This window comes from Crocodylus porosus, unplaced genomic scaffold (assembly GCF_001723895.1).
Source record: "Crocodylus porosus isolate Cpor-Errol unplaced genomic scaffold, CroPor_comp1, whole genome shotgun sequence".
Lineage (NCBI taxonomy): Eukaryota > Metazoa > Chordata > Crocodylia > Crocodylidae > Crocodylus > Crocodylus porosus.
In genome coordinates, this window is record NW_017728906.1 from 168,459,787 (window position 1) to 168,485,931 (window position 26,145).

A 26,145-nucleotide genomic window follows, 5' to 3' on the forward strand; every position below is an offset into this window, starting at 1 on the left:
ATATGTATGCTGCAGCATTGTTTCTGTTCTTGGTCTAACTGGCCTATTTCCTGGGCACAGGCTGCCTATCTGCTACCCATTCCTAGAAGTGGGATCTTGTAGATCATTGGCCTAGGTCCCCAGGATTACTGATCCTGGGGCTCATCAGTAGCTTAAATTAACCACTTCCCAAATCTTTAACTTTGTGGCACTTTGTATTTACATGCCACCTCTTTAGTAACATGTGACAGTGAAACTAACAGATGCATAGACGTTTTAAGGGTTCCAGAAACTGATCATGCTTTACTTTAAATAGCACAAGAAATATTCAAAACCAAAAAATAGCCAGTTACATACATGTCCCTGCCTCAGTTTCCTCCTCATTCTAGTATTCTTTGAGTGCAAGTCCTGCAGGATGTCAATAATTTAATTTCTATTGCCAGCTTTCTGCTTCTGCTCCTAGTCCCTTCTTCCTGTCTCTCTGGTACCTGCCATTAGTGTCTGTCTGGTCTTCTGCTCAACCTTCCTGGAATAAGGAGTCTGAATCTGAGTTTTTCTTTACTCTCTTACCCCTAAATATACATAGATAGATAGATAGATAGAATAGATTTGCAAGCTTGTGGGTGCACACACCCTTCCTCAGGCATAGGAGAATGCAAAGATTGTAAAATTTCTCCTAGGTAGAAATGAAAATTCATAATTCACAGGAGAGCTAAGGTGTTGTAAGATCTTCTGGTTGAAATAGCTCCTTTTGTTCAAATTAGGTCAGATTTTTATTATTATTAATGTGGGGCTCTCCTCTTTCAAACCACTAGTCAACTTTCAAGTGCTCCCCTAATCTGCTTCATCAAATGATCAAAATCCCCTTGGAGGTAACTTGTTGCTTAGCTACACCCTCCTGTAAGTTCAGTTTTAAGAAAACCTTGTTTGCCCTCAATGGTAGACAGCTCTTTGTCCAAATGGAAGGAAGTTTTCTATGTGAATAGCCAGTCCTTAAGATTTAATGACTCTGTAGTTAGCCATGTGTTCTCAGCCCTCGGAGGTATAAACAAAGCACAAAAGGTAGATAAGCCCCACATTCAAAAATGGATTTTGCCATCTGACATAAATAAACAAATTCAGTCCCTGTTATGAAAGAGAGAACCTGAGTTTCACATAGATGAACCCCCCAAATTCTCACATCTTGTCTTGAGTAGTTTAGAGCTATAGACAGGACCTTGTGAGCAAATGCATACAGCTCTTTTCAGAACATGGTTCTACAAGTAAAAGTTGAATAAACACATCATGGGAGTTTGCATTTAGAACTGACCAGAAATTATCTGATAAAACAACAAAATGATTGTGGAAAAGAATTAGCTTGGATGGATCTCCAAGTTTGAAAAATAATTTAAACAATTTGAGATTGTAGGAGCATGCTATTTGAGCATTTTTTAAATGAAAAGTTGTGCTTTTCAGTTCAAAATTATTTTTTCTTTTAAAAATGTAATACAGATTTTAACAGATTTAAAATTATGGTTGAACTTGCAAAGAAATGTTAAGAAATTCCTTTTAACGTTATTGGTTTTAAAAAATTTTTGAAGTTACAAATTTTTGCCATAATTTGAGATGATAAAAAACATTTCAAAATCTCTAAAACACTCATCGGACAGAAAAACTATCTCACAGCCACCTCCATTTGCAATATCTTTGGTTTAATTCACTGTGTGCTTAGGTTTCTCACTGAAGCCAGATTAAAGGTGCTCAGGGACTATGGGGATGTGAACCTAAATAGAACAGAACAGCATAGTAATTGTAGTATGAAAACCAGGCCCTTCAGCTCTGTCTGACCTCTTGACAAGTATTGGAGCAGATTATGCAGAATGATTGATTAACCCACCTTCTTTAGACCCTTTTGAACTGGTTTGGTTACTTCTCTCTTAGGCAGCCATGAAATATATGAAGGAGCTGAATTAAATTAATAAAGTTTTTACTGCAAATTAGATCTTTTAACAAGTTTGCTGTCAACTGTTCTTGCTCTGGGTAATACTCCAGACAAATAGAGAGACACCTTTCCCTTTTTAGCAACAGCTTCATGTTGACTCAGTCTTAAATGAGTCATTGCCATTGCCTGTTGGCTCTAATTTGAGAGGAACCAAACTGTTAGTATCAGACTAAGTCAAAAGAATGGAGGTGTGTAGCTGTAGGAAGAGAATTCACAGCCAGTAAGTAGCAGCTGGGACTTCTGGGTTTAATATTTGATTGTGCAACTCACTCTTTCTTCAAGCCTCTCTAAGGGGTTAAGGGGCTTTCTAGGAAAAGTCACTAAAAGCCACAATATTTAAAACTCTACCTGGGTTTGGATGCCCCAGTTTCTGGGTGACAGAGTCTCAGATTGGTAACCCCAAATCTGGAACACTCAAAATTAGAGGCAACTTTTGCAAATGTGAACCTTAGCCTTTTTGGCTACGGACAGAAATTAAACATAAACCAGTATAAGTGTTCACAAAGCAATTCAAATCTGTAACACAACAGAAGTTCAGTGCACATAAATCACTTTCAAAATGGGTGAAACTGGTTTAAGATAAATCTGGATGGATGTAGTATAAGACTTCTTTAGGTTAAATTGGTTTATTGAACTTCTGTCTCAGATCCCCTCTAGATTCCAGTTAATGCACAGTCTCCCAGCATCCCAGGATGCTTTGCACCTCCCCCACAAGCTCACCCACCCCCTTGCAAGGTGGGTGGGCTAGCCTTGGCCCAAGCTGTCTCCTCCAGCCCAGCAGGGAGGTGTGCTCTAGCACCTCCCAGCTTTTGGCCTGGGCCATTGCAGGCATATGACTGCATTTCCAGAATCAAAAGTCTATTTACTTGCTTATTGGTTCAATCTATCCATCTTAGATTCACCTGCAAAGATGGAATCAATTCAACCTCAGGTTCTTTAACCATCTGTACTTAGCCTTTGTGCATCACTGGGTGTGTCTATATGTGCATTTACGTTAGCTTAAATTTACTGCCGCAGTAATTTACTGTGCAGTAAGTGGGAATAAGCCAGTGTCTACACATGCAGGTGTTAAAGTACATTAACATTGTGTGTGAACTGACTTGGGACTAAAGTTAGTCCCAAGTCAGTCCACACACAGTGTTACTGAGCAATAACGTGTCTACACATGCATTACTGCACAGTAACTAATCAGGCATAATGCATACATGTAGATGGACCCACTTTCCCCGTTTCTATTATAAGGCCTTAATCACATGGCAGGTGCAAGGATTTATTTATTAAAGTTTGTGATGTGCTTTGAGGTCCCAAGATGACTGGTGTAACAGCAGTTATAGGTGTTATTTCCTACCTCACAGGACACTGCAGAGAAGCTAATCAAGGCTATTCTGCTTGCTGAGCTCCGAAGACTCCATAGGATTGAGCTGTGTTTCTCTGGGAAAATAGACAACATACATCTTTAAAAAGTTTAGGAGATCTTCTATACCAGGGCTTGATTTCCTAAGCATGAGACTATCAGTATATTTTTGTCACCAGCAGGAACATGGGACCATTCCTAAGTAATTCCAATGAGGAGCAGTATAGGAAATCTGTAGGCTTATGGGTTTGAATACTCAGTTCTTTCCTTTACGGTCTGATTCATGCTCCACTTCTTCCTGCCTGTGACCTTCTTGGGAATTCACCTTATGCCTTACAGTTTTATCTGAATTTCATTTTCTTGTAAAATGTTTAACTGTAGAGGAGTCTGCTTCATCTGCTTCATCACAACTTCATTATCTCAATTAACACTCACATTTCAACTTCACAAGCAGGCAGGTTGGTGGCTTGAGAATAAAGAAAATGTTTTGACTCTTCTTGTAAAATATGACAATATTTTTCATCAAATGGGGGGACCTCTTGTGTGGTTCATGGTCAAAGCCTGATGAAGTCAGGTGTTCCCTTTGTCTTCAGTGGGCTTTGTCTCAAACCAGTAACTCACATTCAGTAAATTTCTTGTTATCATGTTGCCAACAGCAGAGACTATTGCTACAATAAAAATAAGTATTTGTCAACCGTGCTGTGGAATTCAGGTACAAATTCTTAATTTTTTTGCCACTTAAGTTCATTTGGGACATAAAGCCATTATTGTCCTGAAATTTCTACTTTTTTAGTGTTACATCAAAATAACAATTCTCCCTGAGATGAAACATAAAAAAGAGTTCCACAGAGAAGAAATATATGTTCTGTTGTATTCAGTGTATCAGGAAATGTTGCCTCCACTCTCACTGCTGCTAAATAAAATAAAAAATTGTGGAAAAGAAGATGGGACCTACTGTAACCATTTTGGGGAGGAAAGGTCATAGTACCACAGTTGATCTTTTTTCAAATACAATTATTGTCATACAAAATGGTATGATTAGCTTCAAACTGTTCTGCAACTATACCAGTTAGAAGCAATAGGAACAATTAGGCAAACAAGGTTCTTTGGGTAAATCTGGTATCTTTTATTAGACCAACTCAAATAATTGGAAAAATTCTTTTTTGCAAGCTTTTGGGTACAAATACCCTTCATCAGGCTGAGGAATTTGTACCCAAATGTTTGCAAAGAAGAATTTTCAAACTATTTGAGTTGGTCTAATAAAAGATTTCAGATTTACCCAGAGAACCTTGTCTGCCTAAGTCCTCAGACCAACACAGCTACAACCTACACCCCTGAAAAATAGGGACAATTATACATTTACCATTATGGCTAAAGAGTACAAAATAATGGAATGCTTGCCTAGCCTATAAAGCCAACCAGCCCCCAAGTTTTCTGTCTAGGCTGCTCAGCAAACTATGACCACTTCTCCCATACATCAGTAGCGATGTGCAAGTTACACCATTATGACTGGTGCAGCTAGCTAGTTGTCTGTGTACAGTGCTAGCTCTGTTATCTGACTGCTACTGCAGGAATACCCAGGACACATTCATTTACCTTCCTGAAGTGCTTTGCTGCCCTGAAAGCCAGAATGAAGACCCAAACTTTTACTTCTTCCTGTTTCTCTTTCACATGGCTGTTACTGTGATGAGTCATCCTTTATTTCAGCCAGCCATTATTTTCTGAGTATGAATATTAGAAATACAATTGCAAAGCCTACCACTAATGCTTGTTGCTGTTTATATATTGTTCATATGAGCATTTGGCATGTGACATTCTTGATCTGCCAGTGTCAAATGCAGCTTTCCCATGGTAGACTATGAGCCAACAAAACCATATCACAATCTGCACAATATTTAACTAAATATCTATGCTTAACTTACGCAATAGTCTTTTTAAATGCACTGCTTTCTCTCCACCAATTTTTACATTGGCCAGACTATTCCCCAAACTTTTTTTTGCTAGGAACAAGCACACAGGAATATCATACACAGGAATATTTTAAACAAAGTATTTTTAATGAAATGCCAGCCTAAATTATGCTAGTTTCTCCTATTGTTTCATGTTTGTAAGTACATGATTAACTTGCTGATCTCACACTGGGCTGTGGAGCCAGTTGTTATATATTAACTTAGAGCTCAATCCTGCGAGGTAGCAACTACATCTCTTAGACGCTGAGCACTTTCACTCCCACTAGTATTAAAGGAAATACAGGGCACCCAGCATCTTGCAGGATTGAACAAAACACCTAGGCAACATAGGCAATTGCTTACAAAAGCCAAACAGATTTTCTAGAGTGGAATAAGATTTGTACTGTAGCTGTGTAATATGTGTATGCAAAGGATTTTCATGCACTCATCTAAAACAACAGCTGTCTTTTAATTAACGGATGTTGGAAACCTTCAGCACAGAGGTATGTGAAATGCTAATCAATTACATTTATGTTTAACGTTTATCAGAGTTCTTTAAGGGCTAAGGCATTTCAAAGAAAAGCATGCTTCTTGGGAGGCATTCTGCATTCAGTCTGGCTTTTAGATGGAGACTGCTATTTTCATTCTTTTCTTGTACCGCTGTAGAGAACAATGTTCTTCTGGCTATACATTACCTGTAAAACTGATCTAATTAGAACACTTGTCTATTCTAAATGATTGCATCTATATATCATTCAAGTGCAAACTCTTCAGTGCATAGATGGCTAAAATGGTTCAGAAGGCACTGAGATCAGAAATAAGTGGAAGGCTTATTGGGAACTATGTCTGCCACCCATTCCCAAGACCTGAAATATTTTTCTCAATTAGTTCCTGAAAAGATTTTTGTTTTTTGTTTTTCAAGTGAACATGTTTGTGCCAGCTGATGCGAGCTCTCCCAGTCTGATCCAACTTCTGATAAAGCCAGTGGGGATGCGTCCAGACTAGTTTGCAGCACCACAGACCCATTTGTGGTACCGTAAACCACATGCACCACATATGGACATGGTCGCCATGGTGCTAATTTACAGCACAGCAGGCTTTTTTGACACTGGCATCAAAAAAATCTGTGGTGGAGAAAAGCAGGGCTGTGCACATGGCAGCACCATGCGCTGCCTGAAACTGGAGCTTGGCCGGCCAGAGCCATGCTCCAGTTGCTGGCCAGGCTCCACGTGCCCAGATTACTGCTGCTGCAGCCCTGGGAGGCCTCCAGTACGCCAGGTAAGGCTGCTGGGGTCAGCCCAGGTTTTGGCCCCAACCTCCCATTCCCCATCTGGGGCAATTTGCCACGCGTCAGAGCGTACGTGCAGGGGTGATCCCCAGGGACAAGTAGCACAGATATGTACCACTACTATTTGTCCCTGGAGAAATCCACATTCCTGCTGATGGGCATGCACCCTAGGAGTCCTTTACTTGCTTTAAAGGGAGTTGGACCTGGCTTTCTACCTTCCAGCCAAATTCTGAACCTATAAAAGTCCATGGGAGTTACATCCCTGATGTCAGTTCTTCACTGCAGATTTAAGAGACAGTTAACACAACAAATGTTTTAAAAGGTCAAAATGATGAAATAGCACTTTGAAAACAGATGGACTGCTTGCATTTAGGAAAACAGAAAAAAAGAGAAGTAAGTAGTAGTTCAACTCCTGATCCAGCTAAAGTTAATGGTAAAATTCAGATTTTCATTCCTGGAATCAGGATGTGGCACAGCGTATGCAAGCAAGACTGTTTATCCTTCCTTCCTTCTCTACAAGTTGTATAGAAATTCTTCCAAAGAACTCTGCCCATGAAGCTGTAGGTTTGTGATTAGCTAGTATAGAAAAAGGTTCTACCATATCATATCTGATCCTAAGATCTCAAACTTGGTTTTCCTTGTTTTACATGAGAATAAAGCCTACCATCCTTCAATGTTTCAAGAAAAATCAGGGTCTTCCCCTTTAATTAATGGGTTTTAAACTGAGTTTGTAAGGAAAGAAAGTTGCTCATAAAAGGGAGCTGTCTCCATTCACCAGTAAGTGGCACTGCCATCAATTAAAAAATATGTGGAGAAAATAGTTGCCTTTTGTTTTAGAGATGACTTTTAGAAATCAGAATTATTAGAAGCTGAAACAAAAACACAGTTTTGCAGCAGCCTTGCACTTCAAGTTAGTCAGGGAAAATAGCTTGAGCACTGCTGTCTTTTGTGACTCAAAATGGACATTAGTATAGAAACAGCACTGGTTGTTCTAGATATTGTGGGGTAAATCTCAGTTCAGTTTAAATATATTCTGTGATGATGATTGTATCTGTTCAGAATATTGGATTATTGGAGACTATTTTTGCCCCAGCCCTGCAAATGCTAGTATATGTGGGTGATTGCACTGGACTATATAAGTAACTTCAAGCACTGGGGTACATGTGACTGGTTTCTCATATATGTAAGTGCCAGATCAAGACTTTAATGGTTTGCTTTAACTGAAGTCAATATAGATGGCAGTACATGGAAGAGAGAGCATTGTTTGGACTGTTAGTTTTTTTGGAAGGGTAGCAGTCAGGTTTGTACGGTGTTTCTGGTGGGTAAACACAAGTAAAAAAGTAGTGAGACAAAGGAGAGGAGTAGGAGACAGTAGTAATTTAAAGAGGCTTCTGTGCACCTAAGGCACAATCAGCTAATCTAGCAACTAACCTTTTCATCTGTAGGAAGTTAAAATGACTGTGTTGCCACTGAAAGGAAAATTGGGAAGTAGGTGGAAGTTTATGTAAACACAGTGGGCTTTTGATAACAAAGAAGTATTTACCAAAGACTTTCACTTTAAGTCACTATCTGATTCCATGAAAGAGTACTGTGGCAGAAAATTGGCTAATTAGCCAATATTCTCCCTGGGAAAATAGTTTTCCTATTAGTATAAATTAGTTTGACTTTGCATGCTAATGTTGCTTTAAAAAAATCACCAACAAACTGATGCAAACAAACTCTCCCTATGCCTGAAGCAGAGTGTTTGTGCCTGAAATCTTAATAGAACAATTTTTCCAGCTATTTAGTTGGTCTAATAAAAGATACCACATCTACCCAAAGAACCTTGTTTGCTTGTGTCCTTAGACCAACACGACTACAACCTACACCCCAAGTTCAGTGCTTTGAGATTTAACTTTAAGCAAACTCTGAGGATTTGCCTTTCCTCTAGTTCAATACCAGTTCAAACCTGAAATATTTTTCCTAATACTTTTCATTGCTTACAGCAAAATGGGTTTGAGTGTAAATGACTAACCCCTGTTTTTGTTCTTTGTTGGTTTTTTGGGGAGGATCGAGGGGGAAAAAGAAGGTTCTTTTGGGAAAACAAAAACCTTACCCAGTTTTACTCTTCTAAATACCTTGGAACATTGTCAAATATAATGCTCGAATTTAGCTATTTTTTCAAGCACAGTTTTACATTATTTTATATGTTGTTTGGTTAAATGTTTGAAACACACAGACATGGAATGCTATGGTAACTTTTTCTTGGGTTGCAATATGAACAAGTTAACATGGTGATTCAACAATGTTGAATACTGAATGCTTAAAGACTTTTTAAGCAGTTGAATTACACGAGACTTCCTAACAAATTAAGTGTTGTGTTATGAACACTTATTTTTTTGGGGGGTTTGGAACTATTCAGGAAAATTTCAGAGTCTGCTGAGATGTCTAGTTGTCATGATGCACTTTCAATCTTCAGTTTCACAATATTTCACTCTTTCAAGAAAAAAGCAGAATATTTCCAATGTATTTTCTTACAGAGCCTTAAGACTTTCATAAGGTTTGGAATTAAAGCTTTTCTACATGCCGAAGTCTATGCAAGCAAAATTACCAATTGCTGACAGGGGGTGTCAGCAGTGGCTCAGCTGAGCAGGTGCTATACATACTCTAATTGCAACTGTCAAAAAGAAAAGCCATGTGCTGCACAGTTTCAGAAACCATGATTAAAACAGGCTTTAAAATGAGTGGATTTAAATATTCTTACAGGTTCATTTGCATTGGATAATGTGTGTGAACATGTATGGTTATACACATGGAGACATTGTAGCAATGCAATAATTAAGGTTGAGTTAGGCTTTGTATGTAAAGCAGGACTAAAATATTTCCTTTTTCTTTAAAGATTGACGTTAACCTTCAAATATGGCACAATAACTCTTTTATAGAACTATTTCTATCACATAATTAAGGGGAAGTATTTTACAAAGGAAACACATAAAAGTCTTTTGTCCTGACATTACTGTATTTTGGGTGTGGAAGTTGGGGTCCCACTCTAATCAGTGTTCTCAACTCTCAACTTTGCACTTATACTTGCTGATGGTGTCTCCTGTTTAGGCCACTCTTGATAGTTTGCAAATTAAGCCTACACAAAATTAATTGGAGTCCCATGCCAGGGTTTAGATGCTAGAAATGGCTGATAAGTTTCATTTTCCAGATGGCCAATAGGGCTGGGCAAAACAGCACCGTTCCATTTCAACTTGCGTTTTGATAGAACAGCGTTCCATTTTGATTCAAAACTGCTGTTCCATTTCGTTTTGCCAAAACAGTTTTGCTGCTTCGATGCTCTTTCGATGTTTAGCCCATAGGCTATAATGGGGAAGCTTGAAACAGCCTATAACTTTGTAATTTCTGGCCAGATTTGAATGAAACTTGCAGGAATGGTGCATGAAGTCTGCCAAGTTTCAAGGAGATAGGTGCAGGGGTTTCAGGGAAACTCCACCTCAAACTCTTGAAAGCAAAAAACTCACGTCATGTGTATGTGGTAAGCCACAGTGGGGTCAAAACTTCAGGGATGGTAGCCCCTGCTGAGGAAACAACGCTTGCCAAGTTTCAAGGAGATAGGTGCAGAGGTTTGAGGGAAACTGCACCTCAAGCTGCTGACAAGCAAAACTGGTAACATAGGTGACACTGTGTGTGTTAAGGTGCAGCAGGGTGAAAACTGCAGGCATGCTAGCCTCTAAGAGGCCATGAAGTCTGCCAGCTGTCAAGGAGATAGGTGCAGGGGCTTCTGGGTCAGTGCAGGCAAGCCCAGCTTGAGCTTCGAAACTGGAAATGTTTTGAAAATTTTAAAATGTTTCGACTTGCCTCGTTTCATTTTGAGGCTGTTTCAAAGCTCTCTGTTTTGTTTTGGTTTTGTTGTTTTGAGCATGGAACAAGTTGAAACAGCATCAAAACAAAACTGCCGGCAAAATTTTGTGTAGCCCTAATGGCCAACAACTTGCCTCAACCCTCAATGAGACTGTGTGGAGCTAAGGGAGCAAGGTTGCTTAGCACAAGGAAGGAGGTGATGCTGAAAGGATCTGTGGAGTAATGTAAGGGGATTGTAGACAAGTGAAACAATCACCACAGAAAAGAAGGTGTCTCAGAGATATGTCCTGATAGGTTAGGATCCAGAAGACAATTTGGTCATTTGGAGCACTCCTAGGAGTCCCAGGGCACAATTTAAAGCAGTTAGCAGTCCTGGGATAGGAGCAGTGCTATTTGTTTCACCTTTGGACCTTATTGGTTTAGTTTCTAAATTACTGGCACCCCGATTCTGTGAGAAGTGTGTCCTACAGTTGTTGTCAAACCTTAGGCTAAAGATGTAATGAGAAGGCATTCTGAAAGGGACACAGTTGCTGACAAAAATAGAAGTTCCATTATTTAGAGCATTTACAGACAGACAGGGCTCAGAGTAAATGAGCTATGGTAGCAAGGAGACTTGCAATTTAAAGGTCCAGACATACCATGCTTTTACAAGACATAAATTAGTCAAGTTCAGACACTCCAGTTTAAAGATGATGAATGGAATAGCAACAAGATTAATTGAATGGGCGTGTCTTGTACCAGTCACCTTAATGTGAAATATCATTTGAAAATATGCATTTTTGCCTTGGTTTTGACATAGATGTGTGGAGGCCAAAGATCACTTTCGTTTATATAGAGGCTCTTCTATAATGTTCATCCCCAGAGTATCTGAGTACCACCTAAGCATAATGAATTTTTTTCCCAACACCCAAAACCACTCCAAACTACAACCCAGAACTGCTGTATCCTAGCCTGGTGCTTCACATGCAAAGCCAATCTCCAGGAAGCAGGAGGCTTTCCACAGAAAAACCATCAACTGGTCTGTAAACCCAAGTCCACAGCTAGTGTTAGATGGATAGAAAGCACTCCCCACAGCCAATCAGGATGCTCACTACTTCTGAAATGGGGCAGAAGTCTCTAGCTGAGGCTTGCTGCAAGTGTTGCTGCTGAGGTACTTGGCCTGCTCAAAGTCCCTTTCAGGACTTGGCTCAGGCTGGTCTGCCTGATCAGAGTCCTTGACATGTATACACACATGAAAATCATAGGGGGTTATGTGAGTGTAGTTGAAGGAAGAACGGAGAACCCTTCTTATAATACAGGATGAGCTGACTGACATCAATCCCATATATAGCTTGCCTGAAATGAAATAGCTGTAGGTTCAATTTGTCTGGCATATTTTATTACTGATTATTTAATTAGTTTAAGAGATGTCTTTTCAAACTGTGATGCAGTATAAATAAAGCCAGCCCATATATGTATATGTAAGCTCCTTTAAGTATTTTTCTTTCACATAAGATCAGCGTTGTCTGTTTGAGAGAATTAACAAGTAACAAATGTGTATGCAGTCTTGGTCCTAAAATTGACCATTGCTTATTCATAAAACCTGTAGAGGCATTGACTTCTTTAGTTCTTTCATATATACCAGTTATCCCTCACTATTGAGGATGATGTCTGCTAGGGGGCGAATTACTAGTGAGTTTTGAGGTGACTGAGGAGTCCAATCTGTGCTCTGCAAGTTTTTTCCACAGATATGACAAGTGGTGCCTGGAGGAGGGGGAGGAGGGAGCAAGGGGGCAAAACTATTGGCCAGGATGTTGTGCACTTCTGTTCCTCTTCTGCTGTTCCTTGGCTTCCTGAGCAAGACTGTTCCCCTCTAAGTGGGTGCAGCTTGATGTCTAGTCTAGTGCCATTACCAGCCAGCACTTCACAGTTTGTAGGGTTGATGCCACTCTTCCTAAGGTATACTTTTGGGGAATCCTTGTAGTGCTTCCTCTGAACAACTTCTTACCACAACTAAATTGAAAGAAGAGAACTTGCTTTGGGAGACACGTATCAGCCATCCACATGCAGTGGCCAGCCCAGCGGAGTTGATGTTTCATGATCTCTGCCTCATTGCTGATTATCTTAGCTGCAGAGATGATGATAGCATTGGTCTAGTGGTTTTCCTGTCTAATGCAAAGGCTCGTCTTGAGGCAATGCTGATGGAACCATTCCAAATACTTATGATGGCTTCAATATGCCATCCACATCTCACACCCATAGAGGAGCATGGGGATAACCACTGTATCGTAGACCAGGATCTTAGTTTCCAGCTGCAAATTTTGGTCAGCAAAGACACAGTGAAACAGCTTTCCGAAGGATATGCTGGCACAGCAAATCCTATGTTCGATTTCTACATCAAGACTGACTGACTGGGAGAGATGACTACCAAGGTATGGTAAATGCTCAACATTTTCTAGTAGTTCTCCACCAATGGTAATTTGTGGGGGAAGAGGGCAGGCTGATGGAGCACTTGGTCTTCCCAATGTTAAAGGAGAGTCCCAGGCTGTGACAGGCACCTGAAAAAAGGTCAAGGGTGGACTGCAGGTCAGTCTCAGTGTGTGTGAGGATAACACAGTTGTCAGGGTACTGAAGGTCTGTGATGCCAGTTTTGGTAACTTTCATTTTGCTGAGAAGGTGCCACAAGTTGAAAAGCTGACTGTCCATTTGATACCCAGCCCCAATTCCAGGACGAGGGGTAGTCATGGACGAGAATCAAAATCACAGCAAGATAGATAGAAAAAAGGGTTGGGGCGATGATGCAGCCCTGCTTGACACCAGTACAGATGGTAAGTGGGTCTGTCTTTGATCCATTGCAAAGGACTGTGGCAGTTCTCCTGTCATGGAGTAGGCTAAGGACACTGATGAACTTCAGTGGACAGACAAACTTAGTACCTTCCATAAGGCTTCATGATTGATAGAGTTGAAGGCCTTGGTTAGGCCAATGAATGCCATAAACAGCTCCTGGTGTTGCTCTCTATACTTCTCCTGGATCTGTCATGCAACAAAAATCACGTTGGTGGTACCTTGAGATGGTGTAAAGCCACACTGGGATTCTGGAATGACATCTTTGGCTAGGGGGAGGATGCAATTGAGAAGGATGCGAGTAAGAATGTTCCTGGCAATGGAAAGGAGGGCAAAGCCTCATTAGGTCCCATGCACTGACTTGTTCCCTTTCTTGAAGATGGTCACAATGTTGGCATTCTTTAAGTCAGGTGGAACTAACTCATTAACCCAAATTTTGATGAGAAGTTAGTGAAATTTTTGCACTAGTGCTGTTCCACCAGCGTTGAAGACCTGTGCATGGATGCTGTCTGGGCCTGGCAACTTATTGTTCTTGGCCTTAGTGATGCTGTGGCAGACTTCCTTGGAGGATGGGGGGGTCAGCAAGAAGTTCTGTTACAGGGTGTTGAGGGATGGACTCGATGGTGATAGCTGAGACCTCAGATTCACAGTTGAGTAGAGTCTTGAAATGCTCCTTCCAGCATTGCTTGATGTATATATTGTCTGTGAGAAGGGTGGAGCCATCCTGCGGTTGCAAGGGGGTTGAACCGTTGGAACGTGGCCCATGGATGGCTTTTATTGATTGAAAGAAGCTTCTTATGTCATGCTGGTCAGTGAAACTCAGGATCTGCATGGCCTTCCCTTGTCACCACTGGTTCTTGATGTCTGGTAGCCTTCTCTGAATTACAGCTTTGAACCAATGGTAACCCTCTTTTTTTTCCTGGTTGGAGGGTTCATTTTCCCAACTAAAGAATGCGGCTCTCTTCTGATGGATAAGTGCTAGGATTTCCTGATTGTTCTTGTCAAACCAATGTTGGTGACAGTAAGTGGACTATCCAGTTGATTCAGCACATGCCTTGTGAATAATATTTTTAAGCTCCTCCCAATGTGCTTGGATGTCTGGTTTTATATTCATAAAACCTGTAGTGTCACTAACTTTAGTTCTTTCATATTTCGTGCACCATTGTTTGTTTTGCATGCTCCAGCTAATGAGTGTAGGAACAACCTCCTTTAGCATATTGCTATGCAGCTGGCCTTGGCCCAGCTGCTTCCTACCTACATAGCCAGGCTACTGTGCTGTGCCTTCTCTTTTTTAGTAACAGGGGCCTGTGGACACAGAGACTTATTTTCTTTGGTGATTTCAACACCCACGCCAAGGCTGGTTCTTTAGGGCTGAAGCCTCTGTGACAATGATAGGGCTATTCCAGATAACTGGACTGACACAAGTTGTAGAGCACATGTTGAATTTAATATTTTGCACCTGCCTAGGAACAGGTGTTCCAGTCACTGGGGTTGTTGTTAAGACGCCTCTGACATGGTTAGACTACTAGCTTCCAAAGGTGCAGATCCCTGTCCCCAGATGTCCCTATTGCTGTGGTGGACCAGTGAAATGATTTTTCCTTTGGAGACTCATAGAGCTAGTGGGATTCCAGAGTTCTCTGCGAGATAGTCCCACTGACTTTGACAACTGCTCTGTTGATGGCCTGGTCCAACTGTAGATTAGCACATTGACTCAGCAATAGACATGGTGGCACCCAGGCATCCACCTCCCTTGAAATACTGGCATGGATTCCCCTGGTATATGGGACAGCCAAAGCAGTTGAAGCAAGAGGGTAAACAGCTGAAGCATCTTGAAGATGCTGGATTGCAGTATAGAACCTTTTCAAAGGACTATGCTGTGACAGTGGCAGCAACAAAGATACTGTTTTCTGCTATGGGATCTGAAAAAGTGCCATCTGGCAAACTTTTCCAGATGATGAGAGGCCTGGTAAATCTGGATTGTCTGCCACCTGAAAATTGAGCCATTCAGAATCTGCTGTGAAGACTTGGCTACCTACTTTGCAGACAAAATCACTTGTATATGGCACGTTTAACTTCAGAGTCTAATGTAACCCAGGTACACCCAAGGGTGTGCCCTATTCTCAGTTGGATGGGATGGGTAGGCAGGAGGGGGTGCCAGAATTTTGAGTGGATCCCTCTTTCTTCTATAGCGTTAGCCCAAGCCCCAAGTTCTTAACTATATACAATTTATTGAGTTATAATATACATAAACAAAACTAAATATTATATACATATATTTACACAGCAAACATTAACCAATAACCAAGGTCAAACCCTAAATAACACTATTTACCCATCACAATACAATGTTTCAATTACAAAATATAAGAGGCAAACATGAACAATCTTAATAACATCTATTCCTTAATATAGTCTCTGACCCATGGCAAGACATAGTCCTCCTTCCAATGGGATCCCTTTGGGAGGGGGGGTGTCCAGGAAGCACCAGGGGCCCCTCCCTTTAGGGCCTTGACTAGGTGGGGGGACTGCTCACCCAGACCCTTCTCTGGGTTTGCTGCCCCAAATGTCTTTCCCCTGTGGGACCGAAGGGCCCAATGACTCATGCTCCCTCAGGTGGCAGTGGTCAGGGTACAGCTCGATGGGGTCTCCTCTGCTGGAGCACCTCTCCAGGCCTCTTCCGCATGGCTGGGTTCCTTCCCACCCTGTGCCCCACTCTGGGCACTGAGGGTTCAGCTCCTGATGGCTGGCCATCTGTCTTTATGCCGGGTGGCTAACCCAAGTGCCTCTGCTGCTCCCTGGCTCCACTCCCTTGTGCGCCATGTGCACACCTCCCTGCCTGGCTGCCTCCTGGGGTACTCACAATGATGCCTGAGCTGCCCTGCCATGGCTCCCAAGGCTTGGGCCCATGCACTGCCCCATACACCATGGGACCTGGTCGCTTGCTGGGAGATGGGGCCTGAGCTGCCTCACCGTGGCCCCCAAGGCCCTTGCCCTGTGCACCATGTGGCACTGGCCCTCCGGGGCTGTAGGCTCGAGCTGCCACTTGTGGCTCCCAAAGCCTGGGCTCCATGCACCAAACCATTCACCGATGCATGGACTGATGCATGAGCTCGAGTGGTCTCACAGCACTCCCAGGGCTGGGTCTCCATGCACCATCCCCATGCGCCGTCAACAGATTGAGCAGTCTTGCATTGCTCCCAAGACTGCACCTCCAGTGATGGCTTCAGGAGCCTTGGGCTTACTGCCCACTGGGGAAGAGTTCCCCAGCTTTTCTCGGCTCTGCTCTTCTTGAGTCTCTCTCTGCATCTGTCCAGCATGCTGAGCATGCTGGGCTTTTATTTACACCAGAGGCCCTACCCCTGAAGTCTGCTGGACCTGCAAAGCACAGTCTTCAATCAGGTCCAGGGGATCCTCACATCCCCATCGCTCTAAGCAGGGGGAAGGCAAGCCCCTCCCAACTGTTACCTGATTCGTGGAAATGTTCCACCAATCTGAAGTGTACTTCTCTAAGCCGGACTTGCCAGGCAAAAGCAGCTAGCCCACCATACCAAGTCTGGGGAGGTTTTTTGTCTGGTTTTGTCTGGCTTATGTGGATCAGTTTCAATCACTGCCACACACTGATACAGAGGATGTGTTTGGGGAGTTGAAGGGATGTGGGCGAAAACTTGTGAACTGGTTACAAGCCAGTTCTAGTTTGCAAAAGCCAGTAGTGGGGTAGAAAGATAAAATTGAAGCCATTCATGGTGGGAGGATGTCAGTGTCTCCTTCTAGGAGGTCAGAATGCTACATAGTCTTAAACCGGGGATTATCTAGGCCCTGTTAAAAAAAAATCTCTTGACACTGACTCCCCAGCTGACTTCTGTCTCTTTTCTAAACTTCCCTTTTTGGGGAAGGTAATTGAATAGGTGCTTACCCAACAGCTCCAGGCACATGTGGATACTATCAGATTCAGTCGGATCTTCTTTCTGGGTATGATACAGAGACTTCTAGCCTTGGTTGACAACTTTGATTTGGAGACCAATAAGGGAAACAGTATCTTGTTGATCCTATAAGATCTTTCAGTAGCCTTTGATATAGTTGACTATGACGTATGGATAACACATTTACATTACTTGATAGGTATTCCCAGACCTACCCTTAATTAATTCTGCTTTTTCTTGGGAGGTCCCCAGTGGGTAGTGACAGGTAAGTACTTGTTGTTCCCTCAGGATCTTTTCTTTGGGGTCCCATCCTGTCATCCCTTTTGTTCAATGTGTATGTGAGGCTGCTTAGCAAGTTTGTTTGGAGATTTGGAGTGAAGTGGTGGTGGAGAAGTGCCTTCTCTATCTCTCCTTCATGCAGCTCAGATCCTCTGGTCTCAGTCCTTTCCCAGTGCTTGGCCTACAATTAGGGATTTATTGCAAACAAACTAATTAAAGCTGAACCCAGACAAGGTAGAGCATAATTTAGTGGTAATAGGAACACTTATCATTGATAGATTCACCCTTCCCTTGTCACTCAGGTTTGCTGTCTTGTGGTGCTTCTGGATTCTTCACTATACCCAGATCTTTGGGTTGCTGTGGTACCTAAAGTACCTTTCACCAATTCCATCTGGTGAGAAGGCTGTGCACTTTTCTTTCAGATTTGGATCTGACCATCATCATCTATGTTTTCATAACCTTGAAAATAGACTACACAGCAATGGACATGGACCTGCCCTTGAGGACCATTCAGCAGCAGCAGTGTGGTGGCATGCCTTCTGATAGGAGTGGGTCATTAGGAACACATTCCTTCAGTGCTCCAGGGTCTTCACTGGCTTTTAGTAGCTTTCAGAGTATAATTGAAGATGCTGGTTTTAACCTATAAGGCCCTAAATAGTCTGAGCCCTACGTATCTAAAGGAACTTTAGATTCCATCATGACCCCTAAGGTCATCTGAGAGTAAGTTCTATCTGTGCACCGGGTCCTTTGTACGAAACTACATGGGAGGTCTTTCTGGTGGCTGCTCCTCAGCTTTGGAACTCTCTCTCCCTTGAGGGTCATCAGAGCCGAAGCCTGGACTTCTTCCAAAAGCATTATAAGACCGTCTTGTCTTGGCAGGCTTTTAGCAGGCATGGTTAAGTTTTGGGGTATTGCTTGGTGAATTGTCTTATCATATACTATTTTATTTTAATAATTTATCTGTTTTTTATGATTTATCTTCTTTTTATTGTAAAATTTGCTGTACCTTTTTGGGGGCAGGGTGGCATACAAATTAAATAAATGACATTTGCAACAGTTAAAGATCTGCCCCTCTGCTAATAACATCTGAGCTGTAGTCCAGGTGGTCTTTGATATATGCGAAGAGCTATCTTAGTACAGTTGTAAAATTTTATATAGCTATCACAAAAGGGAACCATACAGTCTAGTATGGTTTTTATTGCTTTCCAAGAATAAATGGTAATAAAAATTATTAGAGATTCTTTGACTACTGTTAATAAGATGCACAGTATTTGCTACGTCTTAGTGATCTCCCAATGCCATTCAGACAAAGCCAAATTTACAGAAACTTGAGTGCATGGATTTGAGCACCTAACTCCATACCTAGACAGTTAAATAAATGAACAGATGTGTAGTGATTATACGTACATGTCATCTTTAATATTGGACTATTTACTTTCCTGCCAAAATATAGAGGTACTTGCCTAACTTTAAGCACACAAGTTTGAAAATTTTGGCGGGGATTTTGTCATTACTAATGAATAAAACTATTGGTTATTAAGCAATATGATATATTACAGTATAGAATGCCAAATAATAGGCTCATCAATCATTAAAGTTTTCAGTTATATTATATTTATAGTCCATTTAGTATTTTTATAGAAAACTCTCCCCACTATTTGAAATTGTTCTACCTCATAGAAATTCCCGGAGCTTTAATTTTTGTACACTGAATTTATTGTTTCTATCTCTTTCTTGTTGTAAGACTTTGTGATAGAGCAAATCAAAACAGGCCAAAGATGTAGAGCTAGAATCAGAAGGCAGAATTAGAAGAAGGCCTGGCTTGCTTTCTGTCTCTTTCCCCTGCCCTCCTGTCCCTCTCCTTCCCCCACTTTCTTTTATTGGAATATAAATAGTAACCTGGAAGAGATTGTAGCTGAATCTTTGGCACAGTAAATGTGTCTGCAAATGTTAGTTTCAGGTTAGACTGTGAAATAATAGCAAAGGCAGTATATCATTGTAAAAAGAGACTAAACAAAGAAAAGTGCTCATCATGCCAGTTTAAAAAACCCGGTGGCTCTACTAACATATGAGCACAGAATCAAGTATAGAATCCTTGTTGTTTGCATTTTCTCTGTTTCTAATAGTTTGAAATACTCTTTGCTATGACTTCCATGCACATATCAAAACCTATAATTGTCTAAAACATATTGGTGATAACAACCACAGAAAGATTGAAGGTAACTAGCTGTACCAAAGTCAGCTGGGTATTCTTCTGGCAGAGAGAGTAGAACCAGTTAGTTTGAAGTCAGGCAGATTGCGGGGAAGATATACATCTTAGAGACTGACTAAATAAGATAGATACATAAGCACAACTTTTCCATGAATACGAGTTCACTTCATCAGATGCTGTGAAAGGACAGAATAGATCAGTGTATAAAGTGGAGTGAGAGATTTGAATTTCTCTGGCATCTCACTGGATCAGTTATTCAATAGTAGAGATCCATTGCTTTAATTTCCCTATTATTTTATAGTAAACATTTGGGGTAAAAGAACTAATAGCATTTTTCACACATATTTATATTTTTATAATTTATGGTGCAAGCACCTACTCTGGAAACTTTCAAGAAACACTTGGATGCCTATCTTGCTGGGATCATTTGACCCCAGCTGACTTCTTGCCCCTTGGGCAGGGGGCTGGACCTGATGATCTTGCAAGGTCCCTTCTATCCCTAATATCTATGAAATTTATGAAATCTATGAAATCAAGTAGAATGACTATTTCATTTGAACTACTTCATTTGATGACACTTTTCCCTTGACCTGGTATGTATACCTGAGAACCAATGGGATTGTGGGGAGCAACAGTTCTTACCCTTTATAAAGCAGAGTCAGGTCAGTGGGAAGGATACACAGTAGGTGGAAGATGGCAACGTTTATCTACTCATCTGCACCTCCAGCACAAGGAAGGCAGTGGGAGGCACAGCCCCATAGAGATTAAATGCACAAGTGGAATGCCCCTTACTGTGGATGATGTGTGAATAGCACCATTGAGACTGCAGTCAGTCCCCCTCACTCAGGGAGTGCACCTGTCCTTTGTAATTCAGTCTCAGTCAAGTACTGTTTACTGCATGTGCCAAACAGCCTCTGTGAGTGGTCCTCCTTTCTGTAATTCCCTCCAGTCTCTTGCTCTTTTTTTTGTGCCTCCTGGGCACATTGCAAAGCCTCTTTATTTTCCCAGAGATGTGATAATGGGATAGTAGTTTGGTAGGGTAATCTGGTGTGAAGGAGTTTGTTAAAGAGCCATTAATAAGGACTTTTAAATAAAAATATGGTGAATGAGAAAAAACCTCATGGCAACCAGGCAATTAAAAACCTTGGTGAAGGGTGTGGTGTATGAACCTGAATGAAGCAGAAAAGAAGGAAACAGAATATAAATGACTGTAAGCAAGAAAATGCCAACTCCAGCTGTTTGGTACAGTTTGTACCCTTCCCCCACTCCTCGACATATAGATCCTATGTTATCTTAATGTACTTCCCATTTAACAGGGAATCTAGTACATATGCTTTCTTGTAAATAGTCATATGAATATTTTTCTCCAGAACAGGATATTTGAAACAGTTGATCACTTTCTCTCTTCCCTTTCCTGTGTCTATTTGTCATCTCCACAGCTCTTCCCTTTCTTTTTACACTTCTTTGAGTCACCAGATAAAGGTGGAATGCAGCCTTCTTAATTGGAAACAGGAAGTTTTCTTTATGTTTGGACACAATGATCTAGTTATTGAAAACTGCTCTTCTGCAGTACAAAGTACCTCTTCATTTCATGCTGTCTGAATAATGTCCCTCTTGAGGATGGGAACAAATAATAGCATCACAGCCAGACTCAATGGAGATATAAATAGCCAGACTGAAAGGCCAAATCCATCATTAAGTTGCATGCAGCTGCAATGGTGTAGGTGGGTGAGTAAGAGCAACTCTCAGCTAGGATAATGGTAACCTGGTACACAAAGGTCTTTCTTCCCACCCCCACCCCCAATGGCGTCATTCCATTATGCTGTTGTGTTCACCCCAAATTAGATCTCTCTGCCAAATGAAGTGAACTCAGTGAAACACCCTTCAAAGCAAAATCAAAAGAAGGTTATTACTTTAAATGATAAAATTTGTGACCAGGGAGTAGCAACAAAAGAATCTGGCCTCCAGTGAGCCTTTGTGTGTAACCATTGTTATTATATATTGTTATGTATTTGGTTATATCCTTTGTTTTATAGAGAGATGGATAGATATATGTATAACCTTTGTGAACCATTGTATATAACCTTTGCCATATGAAGTGACAGGCTGTTGGTTCTGATATTCTTTTTCCTCTGTCAACTTGAAAAAATCAGTTCAGTTTAACCCAAGGTTGCTCAAGCCTGTGGGCCAGTTCTAGCCCCCAGAGCCATATTATCCTGCCCACAGGGCTGCCAAAAAGTCTGAAAATCTGGCGTCAGGAGAGTGATTGTTGCTGCCAGGTTTCCAGATCCGCAGGGAACCTTGCAGAGCAAATAGCAGGGCCCTGCATGCTAGATCAGGTATGCAGGGTGACATGAGGTCCAATCCCGGCACGCGGAGCCAGGCAGGGATGGTGTGGGGTCTGATCAGGGCAGGCAGGGGCCAGAACAGGGCCAATTCTGCCATGCCAGGCTGATCCAGCCCATGAACTGGCCTCCTGGTGGGGCGAGGTGGGGCAAAAGGATGAAGACCAATGGTTTCACCTAAGTGGCCTGTCATACACTTTCCATAATAACATGATTCACTCTTCTGTCATAAATTATTTGAATCCCAAGCTGACCAAAATATCTTTTGGCTCTATTATTTCTGTATTACAGTTACAAATAGAAACAGACTAAATCCATTAAAAGCTAACATAAATATAAAATCAAAGAAATCAGTGTATTCATGCAAGTTGGTTTGGAGTTGCACATACAAACCTGCTCCTGTTCTTCACTTTTAAATTCTACAAAATAAGGACTTGATCTTACCTCTGCAGAAGCCAGCCAGGGAGCTGCTGTTAACTTTAGTTGGGAGCATGACTCTGCTGAATGCCCCCAGTGGGACTTCTCAGTAGGTAGAGTTCTTTCCCATGGGATTAATCACTTGAAGGATCAGAGCTCTGGTCAATGGCAGATGCAAACAGAAGGGCCGAATTGCAACATTGGCAGATTATTGTAAAGCAATCTTGACAAGATGCTTGTTACTGTTTTAATGAAAAAGAATCAGTTGTCTTAATGCTACTCAACACTTGTGGTTAAATTAGGGTGCCTTGTAATGTAAGGTGTTTTACCTGGAAATCAGTGAGGATATAGTAGTTCTTCCCTTGCTCCACAACTTGTGGAGTGATGCCAAATAATGGGGTTTTATTTTGTTTTTCCTCAGGAGTTCCTGGAATAATAAGGTCCCATTCTTGTTCTTTTTGTGCATATATCTTGAGACCATTGTATGCTTTTATGATGCATTCTTGTCATTAAAAAAAAATTAAAAATATTAAGGGAAAGAATGACTACATATTCATTCATATATGAGCATCACTGTGGGAGTTGGGTTTTCTTCCCTCCCACCCCTGCTTTTTGAGGAGTGCCCTTTCATATACAAAATGTGTCAATGCACATTACAGATGTGTGTCTGTACATGCGCACACTTAATGGGCATTAAAAATGGCAAAATTAGGCTAATCACAGCTAAATTTGATACTTGCAAATGCAGGTATTAAATTTAGGTGTGATTAGCTAAAGCACATTAATACATGTCTAGATGCCACCTGGCACTAACTTTAGTGCTGGGGCTGCCCAGCCACTATGGGCACATGGCAGGGCTGCAAGGACTTGGCACTAACTTTATTGCCAGCTCCTTGTACGTGTAGACACCTGCCAAAATTGCTTAAATGCATTAGCTTAATGAGCATTAAATTGAGTCCAGTTTAAATGAACGTGTAGACGCACCCGAAGTGACAGAAATATTCTCATTCAGACTTTCCACCCTGAGACTAAGTAGGATGACATTCTTGATTAGTTTAGAGCTGTTGATATATAGCCATTGATATACTTTGGTGGCTTTACAAAATCAACAGCTACCAAAACTTCCATTTAATTTTCTAATTTATCTAGCTCCTTCAGCATCAAAGAACTTACCATAATATCCCCTCTCCTGTGTCCCATTTCTTCTTTATAATCTTTCTCCACCTGTATTACACTTCAAGTAATCCTTCTCAGTACTTGTCACATGCACTTTTAAACCTCTTTTAAAAATCAAGGGCTCAAACTTCTCGGGCAAGTGTTTCGTTTTTGTTTCTGTATATATGTTTTATTCATTGTTTAAGAATTACTAATGAACTTGTGAATATACAAATCTGGAATTTATTCTTGTAGTTCTTCTATTCCTTAATTGCTATACTTAGTCTCTCACAGTTTACAATTCCAGGACAATCACTGATTGAATTACATTCTTTGTCATTCAGCAGGGGTCAAATTATTAGTCTGAAAATAATAGGGTAGAGTGCAGCTTCTCTGAAGAACCTATAAAAGCGCTGTTCAGTTTTTATTTCCATCTTTTAGCACAGTCTCTAGTGACATATAACATCTTCTCAAGAAAGGAACAACTGAAAAAACCCACTAGTTCTCTTTCAAAGCATCTTGGTTTTTTGGGGTTTTTTTAAAGAAGTTTGAATAACACATTGTATTGGTGGGAGGGTGGAACATACATTTTTATTTACTGAAACTTTGGCTTCTTGTACCTGTTGGGCATCGCTTTGTAGAAATATTCTGCTATAAAATAGAATAGTGTTTCAAAACCAAAAAAATCGATTATAAACCTTATTGTTTTCTTTTTTAAAGTCTGGCAAATATGCTGATAAATTTGGTCTGGCATTTTTTATCTTGGTATGACTGCACATAGTATATTTCTAGGTGCCTAGTTAAAAAAGGGATATCCAGATTAAGGAGAATGTACAGAAAGTTGTTAGGGGTCTAATAGCAAGTTGCATTCTCTGATAACATTCACCAAAATTTCCCAGAAATTCAGCATGTAAGCAAGGGGAGACTTTGATCCCATTAAATTGCAGAAGTCAGAAATGGGGTTTAGCATGTTACTTCATGGGATTATTGAACCTAAATCCATAAACCCAACACATTGTTCTCCAAGTCCTTCCCCAAAACCTCTATCACCTTATTCAGTAATGCACACGTGAGACTACAACCTGGTAATAGGTAAGCAGGTGGGGAACTATGACTGCTACTGCTAGTGGTTAACTGTCCCATAGATAGGATTGTATTTATTTGTTACCCCCATTTCAACCATCCAAATTTAGCCCATTTGCTTGTTCTGTCCACCTACTAAGAGTATCGGAAAGAATTTCCCCACTGCCAGGGCAGTTAAGCATTGGGATAGATTACCTATCTCTACTTTTGGAAGTTTTTAAAAGTAGGTAAGACAGACACTGGTTTAGGTTGGTTTAGACAGGGAGTAGAGGGTTGATTAAGATGACCTCCTGAGGCCCCTTCTGTTCCCAGAGATTCCAGGGTCAAAAAAACCTGCATGGAATAAAAGTGGGGTGGCACACATGGCTGCAGTGTACGTCGCCCAAAACCGGAGCCTCGCCCATCAGAGCCATGCCCTGGCTGCTGGCCAGGCTCTAAGCTGCAGGAGTGCTGCAGCTGCAGTTTCCCTGCCCCCCAGGGCTCCAGGTAAGTCTGCTGGGGCCAGCACAGTAGCTGGCCCCAGCCTCCTCTACCCAACCTGGGGCAACCTGCCATGTGCCCTCTGGCACATGGCACAGGTTTCCCCTGGGGACAAGTAGCAGTGGCACAAGGTGTGCTGATGTTTCTTGTCTCCAGGGTACCAAACATAGCTCTGGTTACTGTGCAGTCATTTAGCACATGTATGCAAATACAGTACTAAATGACTGTGCAGTAACAACTGCGCAGTCAGTGTCTTATGTATGACACCCTGGTCGAGAATCACCACCCTGGCTGAAATGCTGCTGCTGCTGTTGTTGCAGTTCAGTTCTTTTGGTGGCCTAATATCCCTAATGAGATTCAATGTTTAGAGCAGAGTTGTAACCTGGGAATCAAGTATTGGTTTTTAGGAGCTTCTCTTGCAGGGAGGAGGAGGTGTTATTTTTTTCTTTCTTTTTTCCTCCAAGAAGTTGGCATGTATGGTCTGACATTTGTGTTTAGCCAACACCTGGAACAATGGGGACTTACTGCAATTTAAATATTTAATAAGTAAAATCACACAACATATGGATTCATTTTTGTTTTTTTAAATATGTGATTCCATACAAGAAACATTCTGCTTGGATGCTGGGGAGGAGAGGAGAGTGAAAAGTGCTCTTGGTCTTCCCACTTCCTCCCAAATGCTTAAGAGGGGACTTACTTCATTTAAAGGACTTACTTTGAAACAAGTGGACTGGATTGAAAATCAGAAGTGGGGGATGGGGACAACAACAAATTGAAGTTACTGGTAGGGAAAAAGCCGGTTTGGTATGAAAAAGAGAGTGTCTTCTCCAAGATCATTACAGGCATGTAAAATAGTCTGCCACACTGCATGTCAGATAATGGTGGAAGTCTCTGAAATAATACAGAAGGGGGAGACCAGAATTTAAAAGCACATAAAATTTGTAACATGCTGAGTAACAAATGGGGCATGGGCTTCTTTATTTTTCATAGATTCATGGATACCAGGGTCGGAAGGGACCTCAACAGATCATGGAGTC

The 26,145-nt window shown here is 41.3% G+C and overlaps 1 protein-coding gene across 3 annotated transcripts in view; it reads left to right on the forward strand.

Moving 5' to 3' along the window:
* The window catches only part of SPATA13 (spermatogenesis associated 13), a 121,322-nt gene that overhangs the window by 30,684 nt on the left and 64,493 nt on the right, over positions 1 to 26,145 (forward strand). For 2 of the 3 annotated variants that reach the window (XM_019530167.1, XM_019530170.1), the window contains exon 1: positions 5,594 to 5,766. The exons of the other annotated variant lie outside the window; for it this stretch is intronic. In XM_019530167.1, coding sequence (XP_019385712.1) covers positions 5,743 to 5,766 — 24 coding nt within the window. In that variant the 5' untranslated portion in view covers positions 5,594 to 5,742. Of the gene's footprint in view, positions 1 to 5,593; positions 5,767 to 26,145 lie in introns of those variants that run through there. 3 annotated transcript variants of the gene reach the window in all.